We start from the raw sequence: 22,596 nt of genomic DNA on the forward strand, positions 1-22,596 counted from the left end.
TTTATATAAGCGTTAATTCAATAAAAGCGATAGAGCCAAAAATTGTAGAGCCATTCCACTCTGTGAAGGTGGTTGGCCAACAAAGCTGTAACGACACCTACAACAATTTACCCAATGCAACGTGGCACAGACTTTTTATTTCCTTTGTAACAATATTGACAACTGCTTTATGATCAGTGATACATGCTAAGATTTTCCGTTCTCACTGTAAAGAGATTCTTAGCTAAAGTTAGATCAATGCATGATCCATGAAAGGTTGTTGGTTGAGTTACATTGGTAAAGCACATGAGTGCAAACTCTTCCATGACAAATTGAATGAACCACTTGTTTTGCGATTTCGAAATGTCCACATTAAAGTCCCCGACAGTGATTACCGGTGTGGCTTGATCTGTTGACAGTGAGGAGAAGTGTGTTCGCATGAGCCACTCAAATGTCACATTTGGATGTATTCGGTGAGATGTAGACCGTAAAAAGTATGATTCCATCGCTAGTTTTCATGGAGCACACATCTCTGCAGTCGACTCGGTCATATTGGAGTTCATATGGCTGGACACCAGCTTCATCCCTTGCGTAGATCGCGATGCCTGCCGAATGGTTGTCATCTCGCTTCGCACACACTATTCCGGTGTATCTAATCACTTGGCGTAACGAGTCACACTAAGGCTTCAAATGACGTCAACCCCTTTCCAGAGCAGCCACAACCGTAATCTGTACCGGGAAACGCATGCTCATGCTCATGCTTCGCATTGTTCACAGGCGCCTTATCATCCATCATACGGTTTTGATGCTTGTTTTGTGATTTTTTTTCCTTTATTGAAACGAATACTGCACTCTATGCTGTATGGCCTTGGAGATTTCTTTGTTGACAACGACACGAAAGAAACCGTGGCGGGGTAGAGGTATACAGCTTCGCTGTAAAAAAACGCTGTCAGCAGCCTTGAAGTTGGTTGGGAACACTGCGAAACACTGACCGTATATCTAATCAAACAAACCTTGGTTATGAACATCTCGCGGCAGCTTTACCAATAAACCATAAATAAGTGGAGTTTTCCAATAATTTCATCCGGGCATCACTTCTCCTCGAACTGCTCCAGGCATTGCAAGAACACTGTCACCGCTGCTGCACTCCACTTTGTTTCGAAGCAGCCGTAGGATGTTTCACGCCTCCGCAGTCGTCGGCGTTTCCTGGGGTGCCTCTTCGACGTTGCTTCGTGTTAACCCTGGCCGCACGCAAGGTCTACGATTGTGTCATTTGTGGCAGGAGCTACAACAGGAACATCCGCATCGACAAGCGCGAACGGATCAAAGTTATCCTGGATGGCTTTGCCAACACGTTTTCACACACTTCTGTTGAGACCGTTGCAGCCATAGGAAATCGTGCGCCGGCTCGGCAAGCATGCTTGCAAGAGCAACTTCTATGTGCGCGAAGCAGTTGGCGATCGTTCACTTTTGGGTCGCGGGCCTGCTTTCTCCTGCATGAGGAACTTCTCGAACTTGTCCAATATACCTTGGTGTTTTGCAAAATGGTGGACAGTGTCCTTCGGACTTCAGACTTGGGCCGGCGAATTATCTCAATCTCACATACGACGCATGGGTACGCGTGTAGTATGCCGCAGGCACACCCATGCAGGCGCGTGCATCGGGGGCTTCTGAAGGGATTATCTCCTCCGGGCTCCATCGCTCCCTTGACCGGATTCTGACAGGAGTTGGACAGTGTATGCCGTGGAAATGTTCACGCCGCTCCCGCTGCTCCCTGCCCGCATCCCCGCGTCGGCGCATTGGCATCAGAAGTGGCGCTTTGCCAGCTCTGCGCTGTTTGCTTTTTGTCACCCGTTTACTTCGTTTTCCCAGTTTGCCATTTGCCTCGGTGGAGATGGGAGAGGGAACGCGAGGGCCTCCGTGCGCCTCCATGTAGACTTTTGGCACCGCGGCCTTCGTAATAGGAGTGGTCAGCTGCTGATACACTTAAAATAATCTGGTTAAGAAGGCATGCATTTCGGTCGGGACCACGTTGAACTTCGATAAAAGTGATAATAAGAAAAAGCGATTTTGTTATAACAAGAAATGACTGTATGAGGTTGCATTCCCTTTCCACATCATCTCCCCGGTTTTCTTCAAACTCAAACGCACCAGAGTAAACAAGGAGAGGATTTTCTGTCTGCCAGAGATAATCCTCTTAGTCGAGCTGGTAGGTTGAACACGAGGCCGCAAGCCTCAGAAGCAGCAAAAAAGAAAAACCACTGCAGTCTATAGCTACTTCCAAATGCAATAGGGGGAAATTTGTTGTCCTCTTGACTAAATGTACTGGTCACTGTTTTTTGCTAAGGTAGTTATAACCATTGAGAGAAACTGGCTTGATTTCTCACATGAGACGGCGCAGTGCGATTGCACGTGGCATATATTGCATCTCGTGTTGTGTGGAAAACATTGATTTTACCTTTCCTGCATTGTTTAGGCATGGTTGTCCAAGGACGCACGGAACCGCCTGGTGTGCCCCGGAGACTGTGGTGTACGTCTCGAGCGTGGCGCCATCCTCGCCAAGGTGGCTGCCTGTTGGCGTTGCCGTCGGCTCTTCTGCTGGCGCTGCAGGAAGGGGCTTCTGGACGCAGCCACTGCGAGAGCTCACAAGAAGGAGCCTTGCAAATGGGCCGTCTGAGTAAGCCGTGTCCACTGGGTGCGGTTGCGCATCAGTGGCCGGAGTTGCCATTCGAGCTACGAGTTTGTACGATGTCAATTTTTTACAATGTGCAAGTTTTTACGACGTTCAAGTTTGTTCGAAGTGCGAGCTTGTAGAACATGCGTGTTTGTATAATGTGCAAGGCCATTCGGTGTACAAGTTTCTTCTAGCCCATTTGAGCTTGAGGGAACTCGCACATCTTTGGGAGGAGTGCCTTCGGCATCACTCTGAAGTTAGTTTACACTTGAAGGGGCGGTTGGGCCACCTGCGGTCACCAACGGGCCGGACGTGATGGTAGGTCTCTTCATTGCTGCGTCGCTCGGAGCACCTTGCCATGTTTCCTGGCACTTGCGTACTAGGTCTAGTGTAATTTGACTTATGACTTTGTACGTGCACGGAAGTGCTACGGGAGCGGTGGGCTTGTTCCGAAGATGGGGCAACCGTGAGATGCCTAGCCCATCGGTGGCTTCATTGCCCTGAATTTGAGATTTGGAAGTGAGGTTCCTAGTTCAAAATAAATAGGATTAATGCAAGACTAGCATTTCCCCCATGTGCCTTCCCATTTCTAAAGTGTGCAGTATGCAATTTGACCTTTCTACATAGTAGAAAACTGACTGAAGGGCGAGTGAAATTTGAAAGGTTGTTGAACCTTGTTGAGGGTGATAATATGACCGTTAACCGCGGGTTAATGCAAGTCCCCAAAGTGACTAGATGTGGTCATGGAGTGGTCTGGCTGTTTCAATTTGTCATCTTGTTATCATCATAAGCATGTTGAGAGACGTTATGTGTGCAAAGACCGCAGGAATATATTGTATATTCTTGCTAAAAGCCTGAAGTTATATTGGAATTCCTTGCATATTAATAATTTGTTGTGCTTGTCAATTTTCTGAACGGTTCCTTATTGTTTAAATATTTTGCATCTGTAGCACCGGCAGATTCTGACATTCACCTTTGGCTATTGGTAGAAGTGCCATTTTGAGTGATGATGGTTGAGGGACTACTTGTGATGATTATTAAATTTGGGACACTGGAGGTAAAGAGCATGTCAGAGGCAGACGTTTGTTTTGGGACGGAGGGATCCCAAGGAGCCTCGGCATTCTTTTCACTGCGGTGCTTTAAAAAGACGCCGGCTCCTTACGAAGGATTCTGGCCTCGATTTGCTTCTTTACTGTGGCCGCAAGCGGCATGCTGGTTCCCCAACTACTCGAATCAGTGTTTTTGGGTGTGCACGTCTTCAGCGCATGCTTGGCACAAGAGCTGTTAATGGCTCATTAAAGTACTGTGCCAGCGACTATAACTTGTTTTTGAAGTGTTTGTTCCTACAGGGATCAGTGACTTCTGTATCCTGGTGTTGAACTGACACTTGTCTTTTCACGTGGAGATGTTGGCGTACGAGCCAAGACAATTGTTGTCGGATCACATGAGTGTAATTTCTGCACAAAGCATGACCCTGATCCGACATGAAACCTCCGAACTATTCACTGCAACATCTTAATGTGCATTTGTTGACATTTGCTCCTAAAAGCTTACTATGGAATGTTTTTTATGGGCAGGCTTCAGGTGGTGCAACGAGAAACGAGATAGGTTAGGTGAGAGCCCTTTGCCACCGATTGATGCAATATTGCAGCAGTTATTTGGTTGTTAATAGCTTGCAGCTGCAAAGTTAGCTCTGCCAAGGTATAGTGTTGAAGTGTTCGATCCGTTGGTGCCTGATCTTGTGTATGCCTTTTTCAAATTTCCGATTAGGTTCTTTTGCCACCGAAACTGGAGGATCTTGGGTATATTGGTGCAGGATGCTAGTCTAGGCATTCTTTTTTGGTGGAAGCAGCTTGCTGATTTGTTTCAATGCTTAGAGGGAATCCACTTCCTTTGTGTTATGTGACATTTATGCTGGTGTAACAATTTTCTTTCCTCTTTGTTCATGCTGCAGAGCAGCAATTCTGTGGAAACTATTGCTTATATCTTTTCTTAAGCAGCAGTTGCTCAGTCAAATTGTGACTGTAAGTTGGAATACCCTCTTCGGAAGAACGCAGCAAAATGAGCGAAGAGGCAGGCAGCGAAATCCACCATCGTTGTCAAGTCTCCGAATACACAGCGGGCAGAACAAGCAGCGGCGCAACACGCTAGGGACAGAACGTAATGCTTTCGCATTCACAACTCATAAAAAATGCTTGAGCTTCCTGGAATTTTTTTCCCTTCTGTTTTTGCAAAGAGCAGGGAAGAAATTGTGAAACTCAGACTTCATGCTTTCTTCTTTTGCCTTTCTGAAAATATAGATTCAAGATAAAGGAGCAATTCCAAATTTCCCACCGCCGCTACCTTTGATGCTCGTATCAGTTGTCCATTTGCCAGGATTTATAGATTAGATATGGCTATACCTTCAACTTTATAATTAAGAAAACGTTTGTACTGGATTGTAATATTTTAAATTCAATGTTGCCACTGTAGGTAATTTATCTTTCATGGAACAGTTTGTGTCAATCAAAGCCCACTACAGAGTGCCTGAACAGGAAACTTTTTAATGTGAAAGTTTTCTAAGCAAATGAGATATTGTATTAAAACATCATTTCTACTTGCATACTAATGTTAAGAGTTCATATTTCTTGGTATTTATCGTGCAATTGACCGAAAAATGACGAAATGACAAATGTCAAAAACGTGAAATAAAAGTAAAAAAAATGTTTCCGAGTGTTTTTGTCTTTTGAAGAAACTTTCTAAATCAAATTGCGGCAAACCTGCCATAGAGCTGGGATGGGCCGACCTGAAGTTGTTCGTGGTGAATGGATTTTCACAAGTTTGGATAGAATGGCGTGTCAGGGAGGTTCATAAGCCTGAACTATTCCATCGAGTGTGATTTACTTGTGCTCAAAGGAAAGCCATGTTCAATAAGTGCCGTCAAAAAACGTTCTGCACGAGTAACGCTGTTGTCCGTCAGTTCGGAGATTTGTCCGAGTACAGTCAGCAGTTGGAGTGGTGGCCCAGTTAAGTGCTACTGAAAAGGGCAGAATGATGCATGGGGTGCCTCCAGGATGCTGTTATTAAATCGACTGCCACATTGTGATAGAAGGAAATGTACAAGTTCATTCAGGTGTTATTTAACAACTTGACATACTTGGGTCTCCCTGCAAGGCTTTTGTGCTACCCCAGCCTGAACGTTGCTGGGCCGGCTCGTATTGCTGCACCTCATACCTGCAGCTGGCACATATCCTTGGTGTTTAAGCGAAGTGATATGTGGTTTGATCTCTGCCCTGCCACCATATAAGATATGTGCAAGGTGTCCTCACCTCCCCACCTCCCCAGCGCCCCCAAAAAATTGGCCTTTCTTTTTCCTGCAAAAATAAACTATGCATTGCCAAACACCGAGTTTTCGCCCAAATGTAGCTCTAGCGGTCGGAAGCAGATGCCAAAGTTTCAGAGCTTGCCGCTAAGTGGTCCAAAAGTTGTAAGCAATTTTCAGAAATTCTTAATGGGAAAAGGTTGGCCGACGAGGCCCACAAATACACGGAGCTGAATGACGTCGACTACCAAGAACGGGCTCGATTTTGCAATTAAAATTTTCAGAGAATCGTTTGCGACTTTTAAGCAAAATAATTTGATTGTTCTGGAAGTTTGGCATTGGTCCAGACCGATAGTGCTACATTTGAGCAGAGATTGAGCATTTGGCAACACAATTTATTCTCGTGGTGAAAAAAAAAAGTTCTTTGGGAACACTTACAAGTATTGCTAGTGCAAAAGCCGAAATTGTCGCCTTTCTTTGGTCCTAGCATGGTATGATTATAAACAGGTGAAAGTCCTTCTTTTGACATTAAATAAAGAACAGCAACCAACCAAATTCTCCATGGGGACCCTTTGTTTAGAGGCCTGCTTGGTTCTTCTTCATAGACGACTGGCATGGCCATTGAGGAGCAGTATTTTTTTATCTTCTTTCAGAGATATGGCGGAGCCCTTTGACATGGACTGTTGGCAAAGTGCCAAGGCACCTATTGAGGTTTCCTGGCGTCGTTTGATTGAACTAAGATTCAGTGAAAAGTGCCTAATATCCCTCCAAAAACCCACCCCCTTTGATCCTAGGTCAAGTTCCAAAGATAATCAAGCAAAAGAAGGAACTCTTTTGTGACTAGTGCAGTTTGGACCTGCAGTGCTGCCCGAAATCGTAAAAAAAAAAATGTTAGAATTTAGCTACAATATCTTCTTAAAGGGGCGGTGCAACGATTTTCGGACTTCGGTCAAAGATTTTTGGAAGTTGCCCCCTGACACTTCTGAAGTAAAGAACAGAAGACCGATTTTGCCTGCGTGTCCTAGTTGTTGCGTAAAAAAAAGATAAAGATTGGCATTTCGAGCACCCCTCAACTCACTCCCAGTCTTCAGGGTCACACCTGGTCGCACTCCCAGTGACGTCATTCGGAGTGCCGTGTAGCTTCCCGTGTGCTATCTCGGAGGACGCTTCCCCTCCCTCTCTCTGCGTGCATTAGCGGGCGCTATGCTGCAGCTTAGGGCCGAGCCAGGTCACATAATCTTTCCGCCGTAGTTCCTTCGGCTGCCACTTGGGGCTGCAGGTGCGGGAAAAAGCTCGACTTTTGCTTTGCGATTATGCAGAGGAATCGCGACGTTTTTAATGAAGGAGGTGTTTTCCCTATCCTCTGGGACACAATAAACAACGTAAAAGTGACGAGATGCAAATTCTTTTAATCATAAAATCGTTGCACCGCCCCTTTAAGCATGCCCCATTAATACCAATGACGTGTCCAGAAAATGGTACTATTCCTTTGCAATCATCACCGAGGCTGGGTGGAATGTTGCATGGGCAAATGAGTGCTTTAGCGGCAATTTTTTCATCTCTGAGGTATGTACGAAAAAATTAACTACATGTTATAAATGATTGAATTTTTTGTTCTTTCAGTCTTGCTCTCCTATTTCATAGCTTTTTAGTAACGTGTTTTCAAATGTTTTATTTCTAAATTACTTCCCAAAGAAATGCAGTGAAACCTTTTTCTACAGATCTAACAAATTACAATTTACCCATGTTATAATTTTGACAAAATTTCAGTTGACTTCAAACTGACACATTATTTTAGTATTTTCTGGGAAATAAATCGTAAAGTGAGAATTTTGTGCCGGCATTGTACTTTGCTAGATTTAAAGGAGCAGCCCCAGTTGTGTTGTCTCCAATTTAGTACAGTCTCCTTTTCGTGTTATAGATGGTTCCGGGCAATAAAAAATTGCAGCATCTCCACCTGTGAATGATCTTGATTGGGGCGAAGCTCTGGTGGTGCTGATGATACTGATTATATTGTTCATAGGTAGTGCTGATGGTGCTGATTTTTTTTTTATTGCTCATAGGTAGTGCTGAGTTCCGGGTTCCGTTTCGACTTCATTATTACTGCTTTATGGTCGGTGAAATGCAGAGCCAGTGGTTCTTCTACCGGATCAGCTTGGATCCGCTAGAAGCCGTGGGAACGCATCGCCACCACTTAAGTCAACGGTCCATGTCAGAAAGAGAATGTGTGGTATGGAACGTGGTTATATACGCGTTTGAGCATTTGACCACAGCGCCCTCTCCTGTATAGACATTGAGCGGCTACATGCAACGTTTCATCCATGACAGACAGATGGGATGGCAATTGATGTGAGCACGGACACCAGACAGTTGGACAAAGCTAGACCCTAAGGAGCTTCGCCCCTAAAAGCAGATGCAGAAACAAAAAAATATAGACTTTTACACTTCTTTGTAATGCAAAATTAAAGCGCAGCTCTTGATATTTTGATTTTGTGATATGCCGTGGCAAAGAATTTGAGAAAAAGATATTTAAATATTGTAATATTTTTTTGTTTTTGCTTGAGGGTAGGCCAGAGAAGACCAGGAGGGTTTGGTGGGAGTCTCATAATGCAATGTCTGCATTGTTACATTATTGGACATCACAGACCTATATACCGATTCAGTTTCTCCGCTAAATTTGGCGGGGAATTGAATTGGTGTATAGGTCTGCGACGTCCCATAATGCAATGTGCTTACGTTATGGGACTCCTTGGCACCTGTTCTTGCATATAGCGGTTACGTCAACGGCTACACTGCTATACACGTTAAAGGATGCCCAAGAACTGCGCTGTAAAAGCCAGACACCCTATGTTAAAAGGGTTATCTCCATCTATGCCAAGCGCAATCGTGCGTTGAACAGATTGCAACGACTGGCAGATTAAGTGCTTTGAATGGAGCAGATTAAATGCCCCAAAACTTCATCAGAAACTCCGCAGTGACAGATGCACACCGCTCTATTTGTGGATATGGTGTCCTTTAGTGGATTTTGCCACGACGTCTGTCAACGAGGGAATGGGAACCACTTCTGTAATGGCTGCCAGCTAATAGGCATAAAAACGAATGTGCACACTCAAAACAACTAAAGAGAATCCTTCATTTTAGACAACACTCTCAACATTGCAATGGTAAAATATAAAACAAAACAAAGCACGAGGGCGACAGGCTTTATTAACACTAAGACGGCAGAGCAACTACACAATCTCGCATCAGCGATCAGGACTTTGTCTTGTGGTTGAGCACCTTGTAGAGGTAGCGAATGCGCTTGGCCATGTTGCGGTAGCGGGTGGGCCTTGTCTCCTTCCATTCCTGGTTGACCCTCCTCCGCCGGAGCAGCATCTGGTATTCGTTGCCCTGGAAGCCCCGCAGCCACTGGGGCACATTCTGCATGATGTGGATCGGCTTCAGGGCCCCGCTTCCCAGGATGTCTGCAGAAACAAGACAGAGATGGCCCTCATAAAGTTGTCCGATGGTGCTCTATTGTCCAACGTTTTTAGATCGACCAGTTGACCAACTTCACGGGGATCGTTGCTCGAGAACGGTCCTTCTAGGTTGCCCGCACGCGAGCAGGTACGGGTGGGTGTAAAGCCTCTCACAACGTCTTGCGCTTGGCTCGCAAGTAGCGCCAACTGCGCCAATGCACGAGGCCCATGCCTCGTGCTGTTCTCGGAAGCAGAAGGCGACGCAGCGTCGAAACCAGCGGCGCTTGCAAGAGAACGGCGGCGGAGTGCATGCTCGGGACACGTCTTTTGTGTGTTTGCACAACCACAACGATGGTCGGCGGTACATACTCGCAAGAAACGCGAAACATGTATTTAATCGAGGGACTTCAGGCGGATGGCGATCCTAGCACCACCGGTGGCACTGCTCCCATCGTTTTCAAACGACGCGCTTTTCGCACAGACGTTTGAGCAAACTTCGCGTTTGCGACGAAAAACGGGATAGAGTTGGTTTTCACCACGAGCAACACGCATACGACGTTTTGTCGCTTCGGTTGACACGTGCTGGGAAGCACCGCCGAGTGAACGCGCCACGAAAAGGCGTTCGGCGTTCTAGGAAGCTTTACAACCGACTTGGATCTCCTAACGTGGCTAGAGTCGCTGACAGGATCACAACAGCAGGGAGGAGTTCTACTTGTAAATTGGGTTGTGGGGATATTTATACAGCGTGTAGTTGGTCAGCCATTAAAGTTGCGACGAGTCACACGCTGTAGATGAGCAATTTAGCCAGTGCAGTACAACCGCTAGCCTGAGGTCTTTAACGTGCTCACGCAGTAGTGATACATGACCGCACGCCGGCACGATGCCCATCCAGATCAAAATGGGCAGGGGTGGGGCTCGAACCCAGGATCCCTGGGCTCTGCAGCGCGAGCTTTTGCTCCACGCGCGTCGAGCTGGGTGTGCGCTTTAGCCCACTCGGCCACCGATACCCCCTAGTTCTACTTGTCCTGCCTGCAGCGCGTGCTTTATACTTCCGAAAACGCGTTGGCATCTTGCGAGTCTTGGGCATGCATGTGCAGCCAAAGCGCCGTGAAAGGCGACGATCACAAGCTGGAGGCCGTACGTTAAAAGGTGAGGTCCTGCCATTGTCACCTTAGAGAAACGGTCTATGCTTCTGAGTGACAACGCTTCAGAAATCCGGGTGTTTTGAACCATAGTGGCCAGTTATCTCAAATTGGGGGAAATGCTCTTACGTCCTCCAGAAGTCTTAAAATGGTGTGTGACGGAGTAAAACAATGTTGCCCGAGCTTCCCGACACTGTGTCCGAATCTCGGGGCGCTTCACTTTCAGATGGCCACCATCGCCGGTGGACCCTTCTTAAAAAATGTGCGCCGTCTAGTAACTGCTCCTCCAACTATCCAAGCCCGCCACTGCTTGGGCACATGCACCGAGCATGTGCTGAATACGAAAAGTGCGTTGACGTTCAGCAGGGGTTGGTATCCAATCGTACGCTTCGTGCCCGAGAAATGGCAATCGCCAGTGTTGCTTGACAGGCGTTTGCAAGGAGTCTATTGTGCCCGCTCCGGGCTAAGCGTCAAAATGGTCTTTGCCCCACGAATGAAATGAACGATCGACAAACCAATCGCATTGGTGGAGGGCACGTGAAGGCGGGAAACGGAGAGTCAACAATTTGAAAGCGTTATTCTTAAATCCCATATAAAGGCTCGCATTTATACGGTGGAAATTACGGCAAAAGATAAAGGAAAAACAATAAATAAAAGAAGTAGAAAAAAAAGAAGGAAAGAGAAATAGTGCGGGCTAGAGTATCTCCGCGGCCAGGCAACGTAGGAGGCACTCGCGCCATATCCTGTAGCATTGCAAACTCGGAACAAAATCAGTTGCAAAGTTAAGATAAAAATGCTTACTCCGTTTCGCATTAAAATAAACCGTGGGACTTGTTCCCATGGTCTCTTTTTTTTTTCTCGGTGGTCAATAAAATTTTTTTTTATCCCTTTTGTAAAAAAGTAAAGTATCTCCACGGGTTCCTATTAGGTCGAAGAACCACGTGGCCCCATACAAGATGTTACCCCGATTGAACAGGTGAACATTTCGTTACCTATACTCCGTTTCACCTTATGCTGTACTGCAGCGAAGGCTAGAAGCGCAAGCTCATAGAGTTGGCAGCTGCCCTTAATGCACGAGAGCTTGTGCCGCCGAGATGCGCCTGGAGCAAGGAGCTCGCGCTCGTAGCCTTCCCTGCGGTACATAATAAGGTGAAATAGAGTATAGAAGGAACCGTAGACGTGACTTATTTGCTTCAGGAGGCGATAGTTGGAGTGCATCTCTCGCTTTGGCATTCTCGCCCAAAGTTTCGGGTTCTGCTAGTGTTTGAACACCATAGTTTTGTAAAAAAATTAATTGGACCCGATATTGAAGTATAGAAAAAAACACCTTGAAAAAACGCCCAGCAAGATCTGTGTATGGAACTTTGATTTGTATTTATATGATTACTGACTTAATAATCAAACTACTGTATATATGCCGAAACGCTGTACGTATCCAAGTGTTCCGAAAACGCAGCATATTGAAGAAAGCTGGCACTAAATTGAAGGTTTTCTTTATAAATTTTCCTGACTAGCTATGGAAATATTCACCTTTTCTATGGGAACTACAAATTTCTCTAAAAGTTTCGTGAACCCTGGATAGAGCTGGTCACCGATTTTACAGCACAGCGTCGGACAAACTTTAATGAAATATTTATTTGAAGACTACTTTCACGCAGCAATGTCTTGAGGGTTGTTTCTATTTTCTCCTCTAACCAAGGAAAAGCCCTAAGGAAATATAGGGTAGGGGTGGATATAAAGGAGGGGGCAGCTCCCCCTTTCCAGCCTGGGGGCATTTTTTTTACGGAAAAAAGGACACACTATTTTTTTTTGGTAGCAATGCTTCATTCTCGGTGGAATGACAATTAGCTTCATCCGTGACATCTCATTTGTTTATGACGTTGTCTCTCTTTGCACCCCCCCCCCCCCCCCTTCCAACCCTGACCCATATACAGAATAGAGCACTTATAATATAAACGCTTATAGCGCAGGACTGGATATAACGTGGCTTTTTTCAACCACCGGTCTACCTCCCAAACAACTTCATGTAATTACATACTGCTTAAAATGCAGGCGTGCAAAGGGTAATACCGGTTAGAGTGCAGTTTCTGGAACAGCCTGCTGGCTGACCGGTGCAGCAAGCACACTTCCCTGTGTGACACCACATAACGACGCAAGCGGCCCTCGCGGGGGCAAGGAGGTTGTGCGGAAGAAGCGTGGAAAAGCAAAGACAGGCGAGAAACGAATTGCAATGCAGCGAGGTGCGACATACGCATTAGCACGCTCAACTTCAAAAGCCCCAATGAGCCACCCAGGCCGAATCCCGATTCTCAACCTCTCAACTCCGAAAGCCGCAATAAGCTACCCAAGCGTTTTGTCCTTTTGATTTCACCCCCTTGCACGAGTGATGCAAAACCAACCTCCTTTTTTAAACCGTGCGCAAAACGAAGGCTGGATAGCTAGATAGTTCCTAGTTTTGCAGCTTGCTGGCTTGCGCTCACATCTGATGTATGGACCGCATCAAGCATATCGAACAGAAATCGACCGTCCATCGCCAATCCGTCCCCGTCTCCTAAGCCCAAGATGGCCAAGAAATGACAAGACCTGTCTCTCGAAACTAAACATAGCATTGTCAAAGATGTCGGAAGTGGCATAAAAAAATGAAAGACGTTTACAATTCTCTGTAATGCCAAATTAGAGCTAAGCTCTTGAGGAGGAAGATGAAAGAGCATGGAGGGGAATTTACCGTGAATTCGTGGGACAATTTCCCAGTAAATTTACCCGCTAAACTTAGCTGGATTTTTTAGTGGGAATATTTCCGTCGCTAAATTTGGCGGGAAAATTTCCGCACTGAATTTACCAAAACAAATCTGCTAAATATGCCGGAAAAATTTCCCTGCTAAATTTGGCGAGAAAATATCTTCGCCAAATTTGATGCGAAAATTTCTCCGCTAAATTTAGCGGAAAAAATTGACAGAGAAATTTCCCCACCAAATATTAGTGGAAAAAATTGCCTGCTAAATTTGGCGGAAAAATTTCTTTCCCGCTAAACTTAACAGAAAATTTTCCTGCTAAAGTTTGCGAGAAAATTTTTCCGCAAAATTTAGCAAGAAAATTTTCCTGCTAAATTTAGGGGGAAAATTTCCTGCTAAATTTAACAAAATTGAGCAGTAAATTTTCGGCTAAATTTAGCGGGAAAATTTCACACTAAATTTAACAGAAAAAATTTTCCACCAAATTTAGGTGCTGTGTGACCTCACGTGTGACGTCATTACGGAAAACGTCCCATATTGCAACGCACGGTTACGCCGACGATGACGCGGCTCAAGCCGGAAACGGGCGCCTAAGAGCTGCCCTCTAAAAAGCTTCCATCACGGCCAAGTACAACGTCGCTGACACACCAGTTTCCACGGTCTGGAAGAACCGGGAACAGGTACGGAAGCAGCTACAGCAAGATTCTGCGTCCCCCCTCAAGAAAGTGGATTTGTGCGCCAAAGTATCAGGACGCTGACGAAGCCTTGTTTAGGTGGTTTCGCGAAGTGTAAGCCAAAAGCGCCCCAGTGAGTGGCCCGATGCTACAAGCGAAGGCTAGGTCCTTTGGACATTTGTTCAAACAAGAAGGCTTCAACACCCTCAACAGATGGATCCAGCGGTTTAAAAACTGCCATGGAATTAGCTGCAAAGTTATCTTGAGCAAAAGTGGGGAAGTCGACGATGTCAGCATTCGGGTGTGGTTTCGCATTCATCTCGAGGTTATGCTTTCCGTGTACACCGACAAAGACATCTATAATGCCGATGAAGCTGGTCTGTGCTACAACATGCTTGCTGATCGCACTCTTGCGATCAGAGGTGAACCCTGTACCAGCCGCAAAGTCTCAAAAGAACATGTCACGGTTTTGTTTTGCGCAAACATGAACGGCTCCGACAAGCGGCGCTTGTTTATCGTTAAGAAACCAGAACCACCTTGTTGCTTCAAGAAGCGAGAATGCCTTCCTGTGGTTAACACAACATATGGAAAGGCCTGGACAACCCAAGAGTTCTTTGCTAGTTGGCTGAAAAGTTTCAATGAGGCCATGGTCACGGAAAAACGGTGCATCTTTCTTATCCTGGACAACTGCATCGCTCACAATGTGCAGCTGCAATAAAGCACAGTCAGTTTGAAGTTCCTGCCGACAAACACCACTGCTAAAAGCCAGCCTCCCTATCAGGGCATCACCACTAAAGTCAAGGCGCTCTACAAGAAGCGCACATGCAAAAGAGTTATCTTGAAATTGCATTGAGAGGAACCCATCAAGGTGGACTTGAGGGGTGCCATTGACATGATCACTGCATCGTGGTAGCAAGTAAAATTCACAACTATCCAGAAGTGTTTTCGCAACGCAGGGTTTGTGCACAATGCCGGGAATTCCGAGGACGCCGATCGGTGCAGTGATGCGATTAATGAGGCGATCGGCACGGATGACATGTCGTCTGACCTTGCGGAAAACCACTTTGTTCCTGCAAATGACATGTTTCAAACCTATGTAGATGAGGATGACGATGATTCTGTTATCCGTGAGGAAGGAACCACCGATGAAGCTATTGTTGCACCAGTGCGAGGTTCTGGGGCGAGTCCACCAAAAGATGAGTCAGACGACGACGGAAGTTTCAAGTAAAGAAGCACTGGAATTCTTACAGAAACTGGAGGTTCACTGTGAGAATCCCTTCAGTGATGAGGTGTTCAAATGCCTTAGCGTTATCCAGTGGCATCACGAGGGTCAGTGGCACCCGGGGCAGTAGCTTGCCTTGACCCCCCCCCCCCCCCCCCCCCCGCTAGTGCTGCAACTGGGGCGGTCCCCCCCCCCCCTCCCCCCTTGTGACGACACTGGTGTTATCGAAGACCAGGTTGTCCGCAACGCCGTTTAAAGGCAGCGCCAGGCAAAAACCACTAATTCCTTTCAACATGTGTAACACGCTTGAGAGAGAAGTGTACTAGCCTAGTGAAATAAGAACTTTCCTCAGACTGAGCTTTATTTTTCATCTAACATGAAATAAATTGTTTTACAAAGGTAAGTTGCCTCATGGCATGTGCTTTGACTTGAAAATTAATGTTTTGGTTATAGAGCGGTACCGCTTATAGTGCGAATTTTCGCGGCTTTCGCGACATACATTATATGCGGTCTACACTGTACTATCTGCCCCTGGTTACAGCTGCCTTTTAAAAAAGTTTCCCCCACTGGGGAAACTCCTGCAATGTGCCACCTTCTTTAGGACTGCTAGAGCTGAGTCCTCACCAATGTAATCGTTCTGCCCGAAAAGGGCACGGCGTTCACACCAGGCGTCTTTGGGTGCGTACACAGGTTGGCTCTTGAGCTTCCTTTTTAACTTTGGCAGTCTGGGCAGCAACCCTGTAACAGAGAAAAGGCATATTTTATGATGACAGAGCAAGTGATGGAAGTGGCATTTGACTTTCTGTAGCAGGCAAAATATTGGTTTGGTGCAGCCACTGATGCTTTTGGAGCAGATGCGAAAATCTGTTAACACATCACATCATCATCATCTTTGAAAATGACTAAGGATTGCTGTTTGATACTGAACCATATTACTTATAGGTAGGCCATATACTTTCCGGTTTTAACCGAAAAACGCCAATAAACATCTGCCGGTGTCGAAAATAAAAAAAGAATCAGTTAAAACTGAAATATACCGGTTTTTAGAAATTTTCGTACAAGTGGCAGTTTATTTTCCCACTGGAAAAGTCCTCCGTAAACGTTCGTCAAACTCGTTTTGAGTTTTCTTTCTTCTTTTTACTGTCGTCTTGGTTTTTTTAAAGTCTCTTAGTAATCGAGATGTGTCGTTTCAGTCAGTGCTGATTACTTTGACCTTCAGTTTATGTCCCCAAAAGTTTGTCCTCATTGTGGCGTTTTGTATATTGCCCCATTGAAGGTTGCCTTCCTTGTTTGTAGATCTCAGTGTGTCTTCCGTACTGTTTTTGTCAATGCTGTGAGCCAGCGGAACTCGCCATACAGCATCAAAGAACAACATCAAAGAATTCGTCCATCTTTCTGTAGTGTACATGTTCTTTCATCAGCTAGACCAATCAAATCCAGCAAACGTCCCGTGACTTTTCGCTTTTTGTGCTTGTGTCCGCAGTTGTATGTGTTACGAGCCTCTGACTGTGTTCTGACCTAAGATGAAACAAACTATACGCTGTGAAATACATAATTGTACAATTTTCCTTTCCTCCTACTTTTCTGAACATCAGTCAACCAATAATAAAATATTGTTAGCAAAAATGGCAATGCGGCGCCAGATGTAGGAGGCTTTCGTTTACGGCGTAATTTGGCACAAATGGTGCAACACTTCCATTACTGCAGAGCATCTGCTGCAACGTCCAAAGAAAGAAAGAGCGAGACATAGCTAATACAAAAGTAGGCAGAGGATCTAGCACAAACGAGGCCCATACGCAGCATAAAAAGAACTGGGAAATGTAGTAGGGTGTCTACAGAAAATAGCATGTTTTCAGATCAAGTGAGCATCACAATGTATCGGTGAAAAGGTCGACAAGCAGCCAGAAAGGAGGAAACTCGCTCAATTCTTTCTTTCTATTCAAGAGGGAGACCCTCCTCCTTTCTGCAGAAAGTAGTTCAGAGACCTGCTCCTGTGGGGAGAGGAGAGAAGAGCACAAAAGGGACTGGAGAGAAGGAAACTGGAAACCGGTTTTCTTCCCAGCAGAAGACAATTCTGTAGGTTGGCCTTTAAGACTAAGAGACTCGTGCTACTTTCGTGGGCCACAGGAACACGTAACCTGTGGCGCAAGCTTTTCAGGCCCGGGACTCCTAAAAAATTGGAACGCCCTCCAGCAACCCCACCGCGTGGACCCGATTTAACAATTAGGTCTCCCCCCCCCCCCCCCCCCAAATAAAAAGGAAAATGAAAAGAAGCAAAGACAATATGTACTAAATCAGTTTCCACCACAAATCGACATGCGATATCATCAGTGCCATAAGATCTTTACGATTACAGCAATACTTAGTAAAATTTCAGAAGATGCTTGCTAGAAGTCTGGCCCACATGGAGACGTGACCCTAGCTAGCTCAATGGAATGCTAAACAAGCAGGCCATTCAGCTAGATCATTCTGATCATGGTATGTAGCATGTTGACGAGAAGGCAGAGTTCCGACAGCACCATTCAATGCTTCTTGCGTTGCGCCTTCAACAAAATGGTTTCCAATCAGTCGACAGCTGCCCACATTCCCTTTGTGTCGTCTCCCGATCCGTGATTATTTCCGTCTTCTCAAAGATACCTCAGGGGAACATAATTCGCTTTACATGATTTGCAGTCCAGTGGATGCCTTTTTCGGCCATATGTCCAATCAGGATGTCAGGAAAGGCATAACTGCTGGACATGTTGTACATTTTCTGAGCATGGCGTGCAGTGAATGGAGGAAGGCTTGCTCGTCGAACTTGGTAGTAAAACATTTGAAGCGGTGTCAAAGTGCCATTGGCACCTTGTCGGCTCCCTGGTGCCTTGCGACCCCCGGACATCGCCGGCGTAGTGCTATTTCCTTCATTTGTATGCAATTGTGAATACAACTCGCTGCAACTAAGCATGATTATTGTTACCAGTAGATCTTTCAGCATGCAGAAAGTGAGGAAACTTGTTGAGATTGTCTGCAGATACATAGATGCTTGCATTCACCGTGGTTGTTTCTAACGCTTAGCGACGAAGTCAATCAAGTATTTCCAGATAAAATGTGTTGCATGTTGCCCAAGTTGCTCTTAGCGTGAATGCATCTCAATAAAGCAGATTATGATTTCTCACTCTGTGTATTTCACATTCCTGACCGCGTAACACTCGCTTTCCAAAGCAAAAAATGATGAAGCCACTTTCAAAGAGCGACTTGCAGGTCTGAGCATGGTGGCCGCTTGTTGCAAATGTGAACAAGCCTTAAAAAGTGTCAGGAGGCACCACACGGTTATCATAACATAGAACCATGCCAGTACATCACCTCTTAAGTTCTACAATGTAAAGAATTAAATAAAAGCATATGTTACACCAGCAGACAGAAAGGAATGGTATATCAATGCCAAAATTTATTCCCAAGGTAGGCTATCAAGATGCTTTCATTCCTTACAATTGTGCGAGGTGCAGAATGAATTCCACCATTATTATGTACGCAAACTAGGCAGATGCTGTTAAATATACTAATATTTGTCATACCTGGCAGTGCACTGAAACACACTGTACCGGCTTGGAATTGCTTTTCTTTTTTTGTTTTTCAAATGTTTTCCTGTGTCTCGGAAATGGTAAATAAATTTTTGCTCCCCCAGTATTCTTCATTTTGCATTTCATAAAGACGTTTAACAACAAACGGCATTCGCTTGGCTCCAAAAAAGTGAATGGTTAGAAATCTTCCTGACAAACAAGAGTAAGAAACAGTTGCATAACGAGGAACAATTTCATTCCACGACGCTGGAGGGTCGATCAAACGACCCGCGAGGCATTCCAGTAAAATAATTATCCCCGCACGAGCAAAACGAGGCGACACTTTGACATTAAAGCGCAGACCCAAGATGCCAGGCAAATTGATGGCGACTTATGCAGCATGAAACCGTATGAATGGTGACAAGAAACGAGGGATAAACATTTTGATTGCCTCTTGCTGCTGCGGTTTCGGCACAACACTTTTTCTGTTTTGAAAAGCTATGAACGAAAGAAACATGTATGCAAAAGCAGCGCTAAACACTTCTTTCATTTCAAGGTGCGACGGCACAACTACGAGAATCGCACCCACGGTGGTCGCACCCTCTTATCAATGTCTACAAAGAAGTCTGCCACTGCATGCCAACAAATTAAGAGTAACATGATTTCGCGAAAAGGCATGAACGTTCAAATTGCCGCGTGTACCTACTTTTGCAACCGCAAACCTCTATTTCAAACTCCTGACAACAGGTGACGGAGTCCACGCCAAACACTTTTTTAGTCGTGTGAGACGACATTTCTTGCACACGATTGGCCCGAGCCCTTCCCCAGTGGCATCACAATAGGTCTTGCTTGAGGCGGTGTTCGCGTTGTACACAATAACAAGCAGAGAACTACACATTTATTTCACTTTACACGTAACTGGTCTACCGTTACCTGGCTCCATGAGGGGGTTCTCGTAGCCGTACCTCCGCAGGTACGATCTTCTCTCCCAGAAGCGCTTTGACATCTGGATGGGGCTCTCAGTGGTCAGCCTCTGGATGGCTGAACGCAGGATCCAGCTCATCGTTGCCTGGACGACAAGGTGGCCAAGTAAGCAGAGCGAAATTTGCAACGTCATCATTTGCCACAGCCAGGGGCGGATGCAGGAATTTGCTGAGGGGGGGGTCAGGTGTTGGACAGCGTACCATATGTTTAGGAACCCCCTCCCCCTCTCCTTCGTTTTACGCCCTAAATTTTACACATGCAGAAATCAAGAAGGGGGTCAGGACATCCGGACCCCCCCTCTAAATCCGCCCCTGGCCACAGCCTACGGTGGCTGAACGCAAAAACGCATTGTGGCTCAGAGCACGTCGAGTGAAAGCTCCTTGCACTGTGGAACCTAGACATCCTGGGCTCGATCCCTACCCCTGCCTGTTTCGATCTGGACGAGAATCGTCCAGATCCAAACAAGTGTGAAATTGCTACTGCGTGACCTCACGTTAGAGGCCCAGGATACCAGCAGTACTGCAATGGCTAAGTTGCTCGTCTATGGCGAAAACGCCAGACGCTCGCTGGGGCCGACCAAGTTCCCGCTGCCTAAACATACACACAGCACAGTTACGGAGTCAACGTGTGGCTTACACGTGACGTTACTGAACTATAATGCTGCAGAAGATACGCACCGGGAAGCAAAACCATCAAAAACGCAGCTGATGTGATCTCAAATGCAAGTCACGGATTCCCAGCTGCAACCTTTGCATTGAATCCGTCTTTCTTCGTTTCACATGTCGGACAACAGGCCGCGGCAAATTTCGCGGTGAACTTGGAGAGGCGGAGTGGCGTGACTTCCTTTGGAATTAGAATTTCGAGAGCGACTGGGCCGCACGGCCTGGCGGCTTTGCCCCTTCTCTTAAAGGCATGCTTTTTCACCGACATAATTTTATAAGAAAACACTACACATTCTCAATGGACCTTTTCCGAGAAGCGTTCTGCGCACGCGCGTGCCCCCGATGTAAAGCGGCGGAAGTCAGAACGAAAAATCGAGGAAATTCGGAAGGAGGCTGTATATCAGCGAGTAGAACACGTAACTGCAGCATACATATAATTGTGTTACACAAAAAAAGAACGTCGACGGAAAGGAAAACACGACGTTTGGGTGGACGCCACGTATGCTCCCCTTCTTTAAAGTCGCGTTGGGCAGGCGCCGCTGCTCAGAGAGCGAAGAAACTGGTAGCGTAGCTCCTATTATCGATTGGTAGCGCAGGTAGGTCACTTCCTCAATTTTTAGTTCGTGCAGCCGCCGCCTGGTGCCGTCGGTATGTGGAAAAGGTCAGAGCCGTGTATTGGGAGAGTTTGGCCAATAGGCGGAGCAAAGGCCGCCGCCAGCGCCGAATATTCCCCCCGCGCTTAGAGCGTAAACTAAATTTGTGACACAGCGTCGACCAATCAGGAGATTGCGACGTCACAATATTGCAAACGGTATTTAAAGCGTGCAATAGAAGCGTTCAATCTCGGCCTCTCTACTCCATCTCACAAATGTCTGCAGTAAAGACAAAGGCACAGGCGTGCGAGCCTAGCTCAGCAAAAGGCTTTTGTTTGTACTAGAACTCGTGCATAGGAGGCACTTTCCAAAGCCACGGGCTCGTGCCCATGCCTTTGTCTGCACTGTTGATGTTTGTGCAGATGGAATATAGGTGACAGTTCGCTCTGGGCCGGCTTGCTAGAACAGCGTCTAAGCTGAGGCTGGCTTAAAAAAAAAAAAAAAAAAAAAAAAAAAAAACTGGTGGGGCGCGCGAGCGTTTTGAGACGCGGAGTCCCGCTCGGCTCGTGCGCTGGCTTTGGCAGTGCTTTTTTTCCCCGTCTCGGCTGAAACGCTGTTTCTAGCAAGTCGGCCCTGGTTTGGAACGCACGTTCGTTTATTCTACACTTCAATATTGGCGTGACTGAAACCTCACACGCACAAAGTTTTCAGTCACCGAGAGCTAAACCTTCTCACTCTAGCGACGCTAAAACGGCTCAAATTCGTCGTGTCACAAACTTAGAGCACACGACCACCGCTAGGGGCTGTTTCGCGGCCTGTGGTTGGCCCCGAGATGCTCGCCTATTCAAACCAATGTATGGCCAAACTCTCTCAATAAACGGCTCTGGAAAAGGTCCATTATTTGATCCGTTGCGTGACCCCCCATCGGCTCCATCACACAGCACACGCCACCGGCTGGAGGGCATAAACGTTATTGTTGAAGTCGAAGTAAAACATAACTGCAAAAGGCTCGGACGGTTATTTTCTCTACGCAGCGGCATTGAGAGTTTGCCTTTCTAAATTCGGGATACGTAAAAGCGAGGAAAAGAAAAAAAAAAAAAAAAAAAAAAAAACAGACACGATTACCTCGAGTTTTTTGAGCGCGAAGGAACCTCGCAAGCATGCTGCAATGAAAACGTATCTACTAGTAAGACACTATAACATGAACAAAATGGTTACCTTGAAAGGTATGACTTTTCTTTTACCGTAAGTATTTTGGGGCTGTTTACAGTGAATCTCTTTTAGACCGCTACTGAAGAAGCGCACATGCGAACGCAAAACACGCAAAACACGAAAGCCTGGGCGACGCCATGACACTGGTGACTGATGGTCATGGTAATCCAATCTCCCTGTGGTAATCACATCACACTCTTCGATTTTAGTGAGAAGCTAAGGTGGTAAATAGACCGCTCAACGAAAATATTTTATTAATATAAAAGTCTAAAAATACAATATTTTTGTTGCTGTATTCACGTTGATCACAAACTTTGCGGTAATCACTAAAATAGTTAACTTCCGTCTAGCCGGGTCTAGCCGAGCCAGCCGAGCGGCCGAGGCAACGTTGGGCCGAGGCCAGCCGGCCGAATGGCGGGTCTAG

The 22,596-nt window shown here is 46.1% G+C and overlaps 2 protein-coding genes across 2 annotated transcripts in view; one reads left to right on the top strand and one right to left on the bottom strand.

Moving 5' to 3' along the window:
* LOC115325873 (ATP-dependent RNA helicase DEAH12, chloroplastic) overlaps positions 1-5,360 on the top strand; it is a 48,492-nt gene extending 43,132 nt beyond the window's left edge. Inside the window, exon 7 of the mRNA XM_029986570.4 lies at positions 2,456-5,360. Within this exon, the coding sequence (XP_029842430.2) occupies positions 2,456-2,656 (201 nt within the window). The 3' untranslated portion in view covers positions 2,657-5,360. The remainder of the gene's footprint in view (positions 1-2,455) is intronic.
* Positions 5,361-9,141: 3,781 nt separating this feature from the next.
* On the bottom strand, positions 9,142-22,321 carry LOC8029730 (39S ribosomal protein L51, mitochondrial). The gene is made up of 4 exons (XM_002407168.4): positions 22,179-22,321; positions 19,655-19,790; positions 15,807-15,920; positions 9,142-9,418 (listed from the first exon to the last, which is right to left on the bottom strand). Exons 2-4 carry the CDS (start codon positions 19,782-19,784, stop codon positions 9,207-9,209), a joined length of 456 nt encoding a protein of 151 aa, XP_002407212.3. The 5' UTR covers positions 19,785-19,790; positions 22,179-22,321; the 3' UTR covers positions 9,142-9,206.
* Between the last annotated feature and the right edge of the window lie 275 nt (positions 22,322-22,596).

This window comes from Ixodes scapularis, unplaced genomic scaffold (genome assembly GCF_016920785.2).
Source record: "Ixodes scapularis isolate PalLabHiFi unplaced genomic scaffold, ASM1692078v2 PGA_scaffold1__304_contigs__length_218370807, whole genome shotgun sequence".
Lineage (NCBI taxonomy): Eukaryota > Metazoa > Arthropoda > Arachnida > Ixodida > Ixodidae > Ixodes > Ixodes scapularis.